We start from the raw sequence: 15447 nt of genomic DNA on the forward strand, positions 1-15447 counted from the left end.
TGTCCATTAAAATGTATAAGCTCATGTATGACAAAGCATTATATTTCTTTCTGTATGTTTTCTTCTTATACGTTTTATATAATTTTCTTCGCCATTAACATTTGACGTGCACCTTATATTATTTATTTATTCTATTTTTTATTTTATTTTATTCTGTTGTTGCTGTTGTTGTTGTTATTGTTGTGCCCTTAGAATGTATCATACATGTGAAATATTTTTCCTCTCTATTCGTATCACTTAAGATGTGTGCATAATTTTTTATTTCTTTCCTTGTCTATTTCTCATTTATGTAATGTGTTTATATGCTATCATTTATGTTATTCTTATCTTTTACTTTTTTATTGCTTAATTTAGTTATTTGCTTTTTTTTGTCCATCTACTTATATGCGTCTAGATGCATTTGCAAAATAACTTGTTCTTTAAAATAAAAATACAAATTAGTAATTTGAGCGTGTCTCATAAAAGTCCATGTGCTAATATTCCTGGTGGACAAAATGTCTATATTTTTCTTCTAACTCCAACGTGTTATTTTACTTAAATTAATTAACTTCTTTTTGTTTTTACAAGGATATTTTAATTTTATTAATTTTTTCTTTTCTCATATTTTATATTCCATAACCGTAAAAGGAGAAAAAAGAAAAATATATATATATATATATATATATATATATATATATTGTTATACGATTTGTTTAATATCCTTTTTCATCAAGAAAAATTATGTAGGTCATTTCTTTCCTTTCCTCCTCTTTGTTATACACTTGTATGTTCGCCCCCAACATACGTTTCTTCCTATTTCTGATAATAAAAATATAGTTTTCCCTGTATATAAAATACTTTTAACATTTCTTATTTCCATTTAATTTATTTAGCAATATAACTTAAGAAACAAAAGTTTAAACCTTCGGAAACTTTATGTATAATCTTCTTATGCATATTAAAGTAATGTGGGGAAAAAAAAAAAAAAAGAAAAAAAAAAACGTTATGTCTATTCTTGTATAATTCTGTTTTTTTTTTTTATTAAACATGCGGTTTCCAAAATGTCCTTATATATAAATAATACATATACACATAATTCATATATTTAATGAGATGATTGATAGCTTTTTCAGATATTGTGTGTTTTTTTTTTTTTTTTTTTTTTTGCTTTTCCAGTCTTGGTTAAAATTGTATACTTCTATACTTTATCTTATCGTTATTTCATTTTTTTATGATATGTGGAATATGTTTTGCTGTATATTATATATAGATTTATAATAAATGCAATTATTTCTTGTTATTTTTTGTTTTTTCATAATTATCTGTGAGTACAAGTGTATTATGAATATTATTTTTCTGATTTAATGTTTTATATAAAGTGAATTTAAACTTTAATTAAAAAGCTCTCTATATGGGCATATTCGGACGATATATGGATATATAAAAAATGTATATAATAAAATTTAATTTCTGACAGGTTGTTTAATATGATAATCCGATCACTGGTATGTTATTTAGAGGGGTAAAATTGTATAATTTATATATTTTTTTTTACCAATTTGAAGAAAAAATAAATTTAAATTTTTTTATATGACAAAATAAGTATTAACGTTTTCGTAAAATAAAGAATGGATGTTAATTGTTTGTGGGGGATGGGGGAACTTTTGTTTATGGATTTAATAAATTGAAATTTTCAAAACTTTGGTCCATATAAGTTTTTATATATATAAATGGTAAAAAAAAAAGTAAAAAAAAAAAAAAAAATGGTGATGGGACAAAAACTCACGTATTGCTTTGTTATCCATTTGTTTGAGATTTTATATGAAGGTTTTCTTAATATTTTATATGTTTAACTTTCTTCACTTGTTCTCGCTTTACTTATTTTGACTGTTTTGCTCGTTGCGCTTGATTATTTATATATATTTTTTTTTTTTTTTTTTTTTTGTAATAGGAAAATTATCGAAAATCATAAATTAAAATTTATAAAAAAGAAATGCGTAAATATATATATTTTTTATATATATAACATTGCTGAAAGATTGGCAAAATTTTTATTACATGCATAAAACAATAAATAGTAACGTTATGGAATTTTGCTGCATGCAATTTATTTTTGTGAATGAACCAGGGGTTATTATACGTACATATTATTATGTGTATGTAATATGTATATATATGTAATATATGAACATTTAGATATTTATTTTTATATTTCTGTCGCAATTTACGTTCATTTTTGCTTTCACTTTTATGTTCACTTTTGCTTTCACTTTTATGTTCACTTTTGTGTTCACTTTTGTGTTCACTTTTGTGTTCACTTTTGCGCTCATTTTTGGGCCCAATTTACGTCCATTTTTACCTTGAAATACTCGCCCATTTGGAATCAGTTTTTTATCTTCATTTTTACCACGTAAAACTAAAGATATATAACAACTTAAAGTAAATTTTTCAAAAAGAGAGGTACTTCGGGATATCATATTAAAATATAATGCAACACGTATAGGGTTATATGGATATTTATTTAATTTATGTACATTTTTGTGTATTATGTAAAAAGTTTCTGAACATTTATGTGCAATTTTTTTTTTTTTTTTTTTTTTTTGTGTTTACATACATTTGCACATACACTTATACATACTTTTACCTTTATATACACCTTCCACGTTGCACTTCATTATAAACAACCCTGCATTTACAAGCCATATAAATACATAACCATTTGAACAGAAAACCACAGTTATTGCTGACATATTTATTAACTAAAGTAACAGAGATGCTTATGGCAAATTGCTTGAATGTCCCACCTTTTAATCTGCTTACGTTTGTCCCTTTTTAAAAGGTGCACATTTTAAGAATTATGTTTTTTCGCTCCAAGTTGGTTCTCATGAATTTAAACATTATTCTTTTATTTTTCCTTTTTTGTGGAAATTATGGTAGATAGGGAAATGGGAGCAAAAGATACCCTTAAGTTCCCTAAATATTTGGAATAATTTTTCATATCATCTATATTTATTTTATTTTTTTCTGCATTCGCTACAGGCGTTACTTCTTAATTGCCAACAGCATATATTTTACATAAAAAAAAAGAAGAGAATTGTTTTTTTTACTTTTCACCCATTCTCTTATCACACTTCGTTTGTTTTTTTCACGGCTTAAATACTTCGTTAAAAAAATTGAAAAAAATGAACTTTGCTAAATTCAATTTTGCCAATAGAAATCTTTTTTTCCGTTCGAAAAACACCACCAGTTCTTTAAATCATTTGATCTTTTCTGAAAAAAATAATTTACTAACAAAATATGGTATTGCAAAATTTGTACACCATGATAAGCTGTTATCAGCAGCAAGAGAAGACCATCACTACAACGAACATGTTTTAAAAAATTTAATCCTTTTGAATAACGTTTTTCTTATGCCTATTTTAAAAAAAGAAAACCAAGAAAAATCATCTTTTGAAAAGACCCGACAGGTGTTATATCATTTTTCATTTCTTTTACAAAATGATGCTTCGTTTCATCGCGCAAAAAAGTGTACAACAACATAAGTGCATGTATTCTGTGATACTGTTCATGCAAATATGCGATAGCCCATACTTTCATGTATTTGCAATAACTTGAAATGAATATATTTTCCATCGCATCATACACAATCATGCTTACATTTCGATCTCAGTACATAAATATTATCTTAGTAGAATTGAAAAATCCTCACTTTTTTTTTTTTTTTTTTCTTTTTTAAACACACAGGGATTATTACATTTTAAAAATAAAAAAACAAGGTTGTCCTTGCGAAGAAAAAGAAAAAGATTGGGAGAACGCGTTAGTTTAAGATATCGCTAATATTTGTTCGTCATTCAATCCATGCCGTTATGCTTTTAATTGTGCAGTTAGTACACCATGTAAGACATACTAGTTAAGAGTCTACTGACCACAACATTCCTATTTACCAGTGAAACATTTCGCGACCTTTTTATCAAAGAGCTCCATAATTTTAATTACGCATGCATACCAATTTCCAGATACATAAGGCGCTGTCAAAGGTTACGCAATTATATGTGAATTATGTAGATATGAACACATATGTATAGTGAGCCTTGTATCAGTTTCATCAGTGCGAAGTGTTCTAGATGTCAGCATGCATGTATAAACAGATACATATATATATGCGATACCCTGGAAATTCATCTGTCCACCTCTCGCCATATGTATAAATGAAAAGCAACACCTTTGTACACATTCAAGTACGTGCCTATATGTCCATATATCTAAGTATTAATGTGTGCAGCTGTTTTTTTTTTTTTTTTTTTTTTTTTTTTGTCATTCTTCATTTGGTTATATACAAAATAAGAAACGTATTAAAAAAATTTTACGAAACATTGCCTCGTACCCCAACAATTTTACTCTTTTTTTCCGTTCATTCCTGGATAATATATTTCCCCTTAAAAATTAAAAACTATAATAAAAAAAAATAAAAATAAAAAGATATACAAAATGCTGTGTACCACACTTCGTTACTATTGTCAATATAAGGAAATTTTAATGGAAACAATTTTGTACGAATGAAGGAACGATGAACAAGTTATTTTTGCCAAAACAAGAAAAAGATGTCTATTTTTTTAATTTAAAAATTTTTTTTTTTTTTTTTTTTTTCCCTTAAAAATTATATGATTTTATGTTCTAAACGGCATAGTTTAATAGTAGATTGTGCATAAGAAAAAACCCATCAGGTGATACATTTGATGGTAAAGGAACCTAATAAATTCACTGAGAAAAAAAAAAAAAAAGGAAAATGGGGAGATGACGAATAATCAAATGAGTTCCCATTTTATAGTAATTTTATATGAGATATTTATTATTTCATCGATTTAACGTCTTAGGACACAAGATAGTAAAAAAAAGAAAAAAAGAAAATGACGAATTTTTTTGTTTCCAGTTACACCTCTCATTCCTTGTACACATCATGCGATTGACTCACGTGGGCCTTTATTTTGTATTACTTGATTAATGAAATCACCTTGAAACTTTAAAGAAAATGTTCAAATATATAGGAAGAGGAAGATGAAAAAAAAAAATTGTTATGCACTAGTTTATGTGGAAAAATATTTCAATTAAAAAATTAATGTGTGCGTTTTTGTATTATCTTTTTCTTTTTCTAACCTTTTTTTTTTTTTTTTTTTTTGTATCCCTTTTGTGTATCCTTTTTTTTTTTTTTTTTTTCTTTTTTTCATGAATGTTCTTTGGACACATACGAGTAACAGAGGTATATATCAAAAAAACATATAAACACACAGAGGAACAAAATTTTTTAGGGTTCGATTGTAAGAATAAAAACTTAATTTGTTAACAAAAATTGCGCGTAACTTAAGAAATCCTTGGGATGGTTTTGCAAAATGTGCTAACGTTTGCACATCCCATTAAAGTCATATTTCTTGTGAATCATGTTAGTTGAACATACAAGAGTGTCAACCAGGAATAACTGCAAACACATATGAGACTGTTCCTTTCCCATTTAACTTAAGAGGATATTTGTTCTTTTCATACCATTTAATTGGGCCACCATTTGACAGTAGTTGAAATTATTTGTGTAAGAAAACAAAAAAAAAAAAAAAAACATGGCGAAACTGAAAAAAAATGTAATGTTTTGGAAGAGGGACCTTAACGAAGGATCATATTTTTATAATTTATTAAATGGACTGATATGTGTTAGTGGGATATACTTTTTCTTTTTAATTTTTGGGTATTATCAAGAAAAAATGCCAAATTTAGGTAAAGGCAAGGACAAATTTTATTACAATATATTTTTAATATGTATTTTATGCCTTTCAAATAGCATATGCAGTTTAACAGCAGTATTTATTAAGAGTAAAATGAATAATGAAGGTTTTTTACAAGATTTAAAAAAAAATGTGGACATGTATTTCCTAAAGCAAATAATGTTAATATCTATAACGTATTCAATTGCAATGATAGCAACAAATTATTCTTTAAGTCATGTGAATTTTCCAACGCAAGTACTTGTAAAGTCTGGTAAAATGATACCTATAGTTGTTGGTGGTTATTTTTTTTTTGGCAAAAAATATCCCTACTATGATTACATTTCGGTATTTTTAATTACGTCTTCTTTAGTAATATTCAATTTGTTAAGAACAAAAACATCGAAAGAAGTTCATCAAACAACTTTCGGACTTTTGCTCTTATCTTTATCATTAATATGTGATGGATTGACAGGACCAAGACAAGACAAATTATTAAGTAAATACAATGTAAACTCAATAAACTTAATGTTTTACGTAAATATATTTGCTTTTTTTTTTAATTTTATAGCATCATTAATTATTGAAGGTGCAAAGCCATATAATTTCTTAGTAAAATATACAAATTCGCATTATTATATTATAGCCTTTTCAATAAGCGGAACATTGGGCCAGTTTTTTGTTTTCTATTCGCTCAAAGTGTATGGAAGTTTATACACCAGCTTGTTTACAACTCTTAGAAAGGCTTTAAGTACTGTTGTTTCTGTTTATTTATTTGGCCACGTTCTGAAGCCTGTACAATGGGGTTGTATTGTCATGATATTTTCAACGCTTATCATACAGAACTATCTCAAGCAGCAAGCCAAGAAGGTTCACACTAAAACGAAGTGACCCCGGATATTTACATGTTATATACATACATGTACATATGTATATGTCTTGTGGATATGCTTGTCCATTGTATGGATTCGCGGTAGCTATTTCTCTCTTGCAACAACTTTCGTTATTACTCATACGTTGCACGTGCACGTTTTTACATTTTTTATTTCCCCATTTTTTATTTCCCCGTTTTTTATTTCCCCATTTTTTATTTCTCCATTTTTTATTTCCCCATTTTTTATTTCTCCATTTTTTATTTCCTAGTTTTTTATTTCCCCCTTTTTTATTTTCTCATTTTTTATTTCCCCCTTTTTTATTTTCTCATTTTTTATTTTCTCATTTTTTATTTTCTCATTTTTTATTTTCTCATTTTTTATTTCCCCGTTTTTTATTTTTTCATTTTTTTTTTTGCTCATTTTTTATTCGCACAAACCAACGGTAGGGGACCCTCCGCTGGCCGAAGAATACAATGTGTACTAAACTCCTCTTACAAATGACAAACGTTAGCATTTGTTATATCCACTTTTAAATTGTAAAAAGGTATAAACTGTTTGAAAACATTACACATACAAAACAGGAAAAAATTGCGAAAGGGAAGAAAAAATGGAAAATGTACAATGGGCGCATGCACAGATGTGTATACATGTCCACATTAACGCATGTTCATATTTATGTATATCCATATTAACGCATGTTCATATTTACATATATCCATATTTACATATATCCATATTTACATATATCCATATTTACATATATCTATATTTATGTATATCTATATTTATGTATATCTATATTTATGTATATCTATATTAATGCATATCCATATTTATATACACGTATAAGCAAAAGGAACGGTAGTGATGATTAGTATTACGCATCTCAAATGTGTATAACACTGCAGATGTGTTAGCGAAGGGAAAAAGTGCAATTTGGATGTCACATTATTATTATATGTATGTATATATATATATATATATATATATACATATAAACATATAACGACTGATGCGTGTACGTTTTCTTATTAGGATAAGCACATGGGGGAATTGGCAGAAATGAAAAAAAAAAATAATTAAATGCACATATATTAAGTCTATAAGTATAAGCACATTATATATATGTTTTAATATGCATGAACGCGTAATTTTTTTTCGTACGTTTTAGGTGCCCCCCCAAAAAATAAAAATCGGGAAAGCATTTGAATTAGTACGTTTCTAATTAAAGCCCTTCTCCAAAAGTCTTGTAACTGCAGAATTTACATCCCCTCCTGTTTCTTGCAAAGCCTGAATATTAGCATCATTGTCAATGAAACCCATCTCTTGAAGGCTTAGCAACTGAGAAGCATATCGCTCCTCAGGTGGTCTATTATCTGCAACATTTGGTGCACTGAAATCCATATTTTGGCCTGCATTTGGAAAATTAAAATTTCCTAAATTACGATTAGCTTGCATAACTTGTTGAAATGTTTGTAATAGTTCAGGTGATTGGAAAAGAGAACTCATGTTATTCATATTGTTATTACTATTATCATTTGGATTTCCGCTACCTGAACCTGGATTTGCATTTGCGAAATTATTCAAGTTACTTAAAAGATCTTCCATTCTTAATCCCCGTTGATTATTATTAGCATTGTTTGCATTGTTATTATTACCACCACTGTTGTTCATATTTAAAGCATTTTCAAATTGTAAACCTGCCTGTAGAAATTCGGGTCTCATTAATTCTCTTAGCAGGTTTGGATTTTCCAAAACGGGTTGCATAATTGGGCTCTGTGAAAATGTGTTCCTCAGAAGTGGATTGTTAGATACTATATTGGCTAGCATTTCTGGATTGTTGCTTATTTCATTCATTAACGATCTCGCAAGTGGATTATTTAATAGTGAACTTATGCTGTCTCTATTTAATTCCCCATTTCCGCCTGGATTTAGAAAATTAGCAAAAGATCCAAGGTTCAGGTTGTCTCCTGCACCTAGTCCCGCGTTCGGGTTCATGTTTCCTTCGAATGGGAACAAGTAGGACGACGATGGAAATAATGCATTCGCGTGTGAATACAAAAAATGAAAAAAAAAACACAAAAAATCACAAAAAAACAAAAAGAAAAACAGAAAAACAGGAAAACACATCTCAACATGTATACTGAAATGTTCATTTAAATCTTTATGAATCATACATTTTTTCTACATAAATGTATACATATATATATATATATATATATTGAAAATATAAAAAGGGGCGCGCATGCTAATAAGTACCTCCTGCCCCACTTTGCATAAACATCTGAACTAAAGGATTATCTCCAAAGTTGTTCATAGGAGCTCCTGGATTTGTGCCAACGTTCGCATTTTGGGGTGCGTTTATGGTATTGTCTGTGCTGTCATTTTTGTTTGTCTCCTTTTCGGTTTCAGCTGCAAGATGTGTGTAAAATTCGCATTTGTTCATGTGGACATAATTACCTTTGCATGTTCTGAGATATACACAAAAAATTGTTACATAGTCATGCACACTTATAGGTATATGTGAACTTATTTATTCATTTGTTTATTTATTATTTATTTTATTTTTTTTTTTTCTTACGCTCCTTCACAGGTGCAGCGCTGCGAACCAAATGCATGGTAATGCCGTCCGCTACACCATACACTGTTAGAGGTTCTTTGTCTTTCAATATTTTTCCTGCAACAGAGAAGATATGGAGAGTAACCAAATGTATGAGTAATTCCTCAGATATGAGCTTATCATGGGGAACATATATACACATGTCAATCAAAAAATGAGCTATATGCAACCCAATCGTACAAGGGGCATAGGCTATATATATTTCTTAAAATGAATACGCGTATGCAACAAAATGTCTTTTTTCTTTTTTTTTTTTTTTTTTTTTTGCAGCTACTATTTCTCCGTTTTTAATCTATACCTTTAAAAATAATCCTTTGACACTCAACTGGGATATCTACATGTTCAGAACATTTTTGTTTTAATTCCAAAACAGTTATTTCTTGTTCAATCGAAATTGTGAATTCTTTTCCCCCTGTAACTTTAAATGATACATTTATCGGCATTTTGCCTTCTGTGGAATGAAAATAGAGTTATTATTTTTTTTTTTTTTCGAGAAAATGCTATCGTCACTAGCCTAATCTCGTGTATTTATTTGTGTGTTCGTAGTATATATTCATAAAATAGGTACATATATATGTATGTGTATATACTCTATTCATATGTATGTATTTGTTGCTATATAATATGCATTTGTTATTTCTGTAAGCGTAGAGATGGGGAGGGGGGGTTATTATTATAGCTCAAGGGGACATGCGAAACTCCGAGTTATATTCCTTAATATCATTTCTAAAAATATTGCATATTGTTGATTTAAAACGAATTGAACTGATAAAAACTGTTCAAAATAAATTTTGTTCATAAAATTGATACACCTAATTTGTAACATTCAATTTGTGATATGCATTTTGAAATTCTCAATTTTTTTTTTTTTTTCTTGTGGCACTTTTGCATGTAGTCGCATAACTCTTTATTTACTCAAGGGAATTTGTCGCAAAAATTCTTCTTTTTGTTTGATATATTTTGTATGTTACGCTTTACTTTTTATGGTTTTGATTTTTTTTTTTTTTTTTTTTTTTTTTTTTTTTTGTGTAAGCGCAATAACTCTCGAATAATAATCTCTGCTACGATTAAAAAACATATATGATGCTTATAAAAAAAATATCCTATATAAATTTTGCCCTCTCATGAGTGGAGAAAAATAAGTTTTTATTAGAGTTACTGTTTTTCAAAAACATGTTCGTGGTAGCGACACGTAATTTGTTCACATTACTCACGCACGCTCGAACATATATGATGTTATGCTTATAACTTCTCTCTTAAGGTTATGCATATGTCGAAAAAAAAAAAACGTTAATAAATAATGTAATTCCTCGAGCTTCTGTTTTATGAATCATTCACAATTCTACTTATGTTTTGCGGGACATTTCTATGGGGAAGCAATTCTTCTATGGAAATGGAAGAAGAGAAAGAGGAGGACGACTTACAGATGGCATGTTGTGTCATGTTATGCTATGCCATATTATGTCAAGTTATGCCAAGCCATATTATGTCATGTTTTTTTTTTTTTTTTTTTTAAATTAAAGAATGTAAATAAGATACTGTAATTTTTCATCACGAATGAAACTGAATCATTCCACATGATCAACCTTAACAATATTGCACCCAGTTTCTTATCTATCTGACGCAATGTAAAAAAAGAAAAAAATACTTGTAGAAAAAAAAAAAAAATAAGATAGCAATTTTGCACACAAAATAAAATACACGTTAATATTCCCTACTGCTAAAAATAAAACTACATTCCTCTTTTTGGCACACCACAAGTGGCTTTGAATTTCAGTTTGCCAACGTTACAAATATCAGGGGTGTATACAAATAAAATATGTGTACCTATGTTTGTACAGATATTTTTCGTAGTATACCCCACACAGACAAGGTCCAATATTTACACCATTTAGGAGTTCCAAAATATGAACAAAAAAAAAAAAAAAAAAAAAAAATGTGACATGCTAATGATATTATTCACATTTGTGCAACAAATTATAAAGTTTACCCTTTGAACAAATGGATGTTAAAGTATTACATTTTGATAAATTTTGTTCTGCACGTTAACTTATTATAACAAGGAGGACCGAAAAGGAGAAAAATCATATTATAGTAAAAAATTAGCGCAAAATTGGCTTAAATGTTACAAGTCCTTTAAAAACTAAAAAAACAGTACAGGTATTGTCTACTTGTGCCCATCTACAAATTAAAGTCCAATGTTTATTTTTGAAAAAAAAAAAAAAAAAACTATACCGGTTGAAACTAGAAAGAGAAGAATGTCTGTCCTGTTGAACGAATGGGAAAATTACTCGTAACGTAAATATATAAAATAAAATAATATGATAATTTGCACGTTTTTTCCAATCACACTTTCTTACGCCCCCACCAATATGTGCACCTGCAACACATATAAGTGAACACAGATCATCCATACATCTATCCATCCACATGACTATTCGTTGAAATGCACCGCTCACCCGTTGTGTTAAGAAATTTTGCACGCACGCAGAAGCGGCATTTTATCAATGGAAGCAAAGCAAAACTGAGCAGAGAAAGAAAAAAGGAAATTATTGTTTTACACCCGATACTAAAAAAATCGAAACACTGCAACAAATCGTTTAAGGAAATACTATATGATGCCCAGGAAGCGTTAGGGTTAGCTCGATCAGCTGGTTTCAAAATTGCAAATGGAATTTCTATGCCTATAGGGGGATGGACATTTTTTAAATGTTCAAGTGATTATAGGAAGGAAAACGAACTAAATCTTTTAGCAAAATGTCATAAGGAGGAAGAAGGTAATGTTACGGCACCATGTCAATCATATGAAAAAACAACTGATGAGAATATTTTCACTGGAGAAGAGGCACCAAATAAGGGGGAAAGTTGTCTTACACATGATGATAATGTAAGGGTATATATCCCGTCCTTTGATAAGGATAAACATAATAAAGAAATAGAAAAAACAGGAAAAGAAATAAGTAAAAGCACCTCTATGAATGTTAGAGACAATGTACATTATAACTACTTCGAGGAAACGAATCTTCAATACGATGACATAGAAAAAAAAATTGCAGAGTCGATTATGATTAAAGTAAACAAAATAGATAGTAAGTTTTACTTTGGAAAAGGTAAATTAAATGAATTAACAAGTTATTTTCTAAAAAACCCAACGCCATATATATTTATTAACGATCTGCTTTCACCTGAACAGATGAGAAATTTGGATATGCTATTTAACAGCATACTGCAAAGTTATCATGATCAGTTGAAACTAAAAAGACAAAGAGAGAAAGGGGAAACACACAACACATTTAGAGATACAGAGTTTATTTATGAAGATAATGAATGTACTGACGATATGATGAATGAAGCACGCACATACCTTGATTTGTATAATGATTATATGGAGAAGCAGGAAGAGGAAGAAGAAAATGCATGGGCTGACGAAGGTGACAGTCCTAACGATGATAACCAAATCAATCGAAATGGTGAATCGACGAAAGATAAATTATTTCACCAAAAAAAGATTGTACCACTGTACATGGAGTTATTCGATAGATACAGCATCATTTTGCATATTCTGAAAAGCAGGGCGAAAAATAATCTGAGCAAACTACAGGTGGAACTAGCCAGGGCAAACTTTATTTTTAATACTTATTCAGAGGATAATAAATCGAGAATGAAATATATAAAATATGTAGAAAATAATATTTTGGGAAAATCAAATATTGACATTGAGGAGAAGTACAGTCAATTAAACGAGTTCAATGGAGAAAAGCAGAATAATAAAAAGAAAAATTATGACCATTTGGGATACACCAGCAATTATGTAAAAAGTTCAGAGACATACAAAGAATATGAAAAAAGAATTATCAATAATCTTTATTCAAAACTACGAAGAGAATTAACAAAATGTAAAAATAATAATACATTACAGAGTAGTTCAAGAAAACACAAAGCTTTAATAGCAGTAGTAGGTTATACGAATGTTGGAAAAACCAAATTAATAAATTATTTAACAAAATCAAAATTAAAGGCAAAAAATATATTATTTCAAACTCTCGATAGTTCCTTCAAAAGCATGAATATATCTGATGGCCATCCAAGCATATTTATTGACTCAATTGGATTTATTCAGAACATTCCTTTTTCATTATATGAATCTTTTAAGATATCATTAGAATCAATTAAAAATGCAGACATGTTAGTTCATGTAATAGATGTATGTCATCCTTACATGGAGCAACATAAAAAATGTGTCCTTGATACGTTAAGTAAAATAGGTTTTTCCAATGAATTTTTACAAAACAATATGATCGAAGTATGGAATAAGATAGACAAATTATCAGACCAACAAGTTTTTAGTTTGTATAAGAACAAGCCAATAAATGCACTACCCATTTCGGCCAAAGTTGGCACAAATTGTGATATACTTGTAAACATTATTCAAGATCGAATTAAAAAACTTAAAGATGTTAGAGTTTTAACACTTCAATTTTTGACAAAAGAAGCTCACGAGAGGATTCCCTACCTCAGGAAAAATTTTAATGTTGTTCCGAATTCCATTTCATATTCTAGTGACGGTAATACAACTTTTATCAAATTAGTAGAGAATCCCCGCAATTTGCAGAAGTACTACGAGACATTCGGCACGTTTAGGAAGTGACCTTAAGCAGTATTTGCTCATGCAGAGAGAAGAAGTCCACATGACAGAACATCTGCGTGCCGTTTGAATGCCACGAATCAGAGATATCAGACGAATAAGTACATTTATCGAGGCAAAAGAAAAGGGGAAAGGTACATGTAGAATTTTTCCAATATTTTGCCATATTTTTGAAATTCCTTCATTTATGCAAAACTGAAGATAATCACAATATAGGGAATTCAAGAGGGAAATATCCCGTGTCCCGACGAATGCAACATTTTTACGTGCTTACACAAAAAAAAAAAAGAAAGAAAAAAAAAAAAATCATTCCGGTTTTATCACAATTAATAAAAGAAAAAAATGTAACCATGAGAAATTTTATTCTAAACTTTGAAGACTTCTCTTCCCCGTATCTAATTTTTATATTCCTCTAGTATTCTTCATAAAAGGGTTGTATTATATGATAAGAGAAAGCTCTCATGAATTTTTTTATTGTGTTAATTTTTTTTTTTTTTTTTTTTTTTTTTTTTTTCGCGTCAAATTATGGGGTTTTTTTTTTTTTAATCCAAGTCGCTAACCTTTTTTTTTTTTTTTTTTTTTGTGTTCTTTAAAAGCTCCTAATTATTCTACCCCGATTATGGTGATCATTTAAGTACGAAAAATAATTAAAAGAATACTTAAATTTCATGTTATACAATATTAATAGTTCCTACGGGGAAAAAATGATTTGGGGTTGAGCATTTGTAGAGTAATATTGTTTTTTCGTATATATATATATATATATATATATATATAGCATGATGCATAAACTTTCTCTGTTTGTCTTGTTCCACTTCATTTGTAGACGTCACTCGTGTTAACTAATGCCCGTGTAGCGCATATTCAGTTTTGTAAATTTCTTCCTTTTTCCTTCCCACCCTTTTCTCGTATGAAAAATATATGTAGTTGCTACAAAAACAGATGTTAATAAAGGTATTTAGCTCATTACTTATAATATATATATGTATATATATATATATATATATGCATCTTGTATAAAAAGGAAAATGATTCACAATTTAATGAAGCACCTCTGAGGAAAAACACAAAAAAAAAAAAAAGTAAATTTTCTTTGGGTTAAAAAATTCTTATAAATATAGAAAGAAAAAGGGGGCTGAAGAAAATATTTTACAATTAATCAAAAAAAATTCCCACGTTATGCATATGAAACAAAACTAATATCAGTTATTTTTATTTTTGTAATTAAAATATTCTACCATGTTGAATGGGCCAAGAAAGAGGCAAAAAAGAGAAAACTCATTACAGCAAGTGATGCTTCATTCGTATTTGATACTGTATCCCTTCAATGTCGTTAACACAAACCATTGTAGCATTTACACAAATTAAGGAGGCATAAATATGTTATTATAAAAAAAACAAATCGTGTGTGCGTATATATATATGTACGCATGCATGTATTATCTAATGCAAATGTAAAGCCCATTTGTGCACCTGTCAAAGAAAGGTTTTCCCTCAGGGGCCACAAATGAAAACATAAATAAAGTACATAGCAGATTTGAGGGTTCACTACTTGCAGATGAACATAAGAGAGTATAC

The 15447-nt window shown here is 28.8% G+C and overlaps 4 protein-coding genes across 4 annotated transcripts; 3 read left to right on the forward strand and 1 right to left on the reverse strand.

The window, feature by feature from the left end:
• Positions 1-3161: 3161 nt before the first annotated feature.
• Positions 3162-3816, forward strand: PGO_091020 (conserved Plasmodium protein, unknown function; the record flags this gene model as incomplete). Its single annotated transcript, XM_028687691.1, has 2 exons — positions 3162-3446; positions 3724-3816. The coding sequence occupies 2 exons, from the start codon at positions 3162-3164 to the stop codon at positions 3814-3816; spliced, it is 378 nt and encodes a 125-aa protein (XP_028543492.1).
• Positions 3817-5588: 1772 nt separating this feature from the next.
• PGO_091030 (UDP-galactose transporter) lies at positions 5589-6620 on the forward strand (the record flags this gene model as incomplete). The annotated part of the gene is made up of 1 exon (XM_028687692.1): positions 5589-6620. One exon carries the CDS (start codon positions 5589-5591, stop codon positions 6618-6620), a length of 1032 nt encoding a protein of 343 aa, XP_028543493.1.
• Positions 6621-7825: 1205 nt separating this feature from the next.
• Positions 7826-9667, reverse strand: PGO_091040 (ubiquitin domain-containing protein DSK2; the record flags this gene model as incomplete). The annotated part of the gene is made up of 4 exons (XM_028687693.1): positions 7826-8607; positions 8864-9016; positions 9186-9281; positions 9523-9667. The coding sequence occupies 4 exons, from the start codon at positions 9665-9667 to the stop codon at positions 7826-7828; spliced, it is 1176 nt and encodes a 391-aa protein (XP_028543494.1).
• Positions 9668-11670: 2003 nt separating this feature from the next.
• On the forward strand, positions 11671-13872 carry PGO_091050 (hypothetical protein, conserved; the record flags this gene model as incomplete). The annotated part of the gene is made up of 1 exon (XM_028687694.1): positions 11671-13872. One exon carries the CDS (start codon positions 11671-11673, stop codon positions 13870-13872), a length of 2202 nt encoding a protein of 733 aa, XP_028543495.1.
• Between the last annotated feature and the right edge of the window lie 1575 nt (positions 13873-15447).

The sequence above is a fragment of the Plasmodium gonderi genome (assembly GCF_002157705.1).
Source record: "Plasmodium gonderi DNA, contig: Chr09, whole genome shotgun sequence".
NCBI lineage: Eukaryota > Apicomplexa > Aconoidasida > Haemosporida > Plasmodiidae > Plasmodium > Plasmodium gonderi.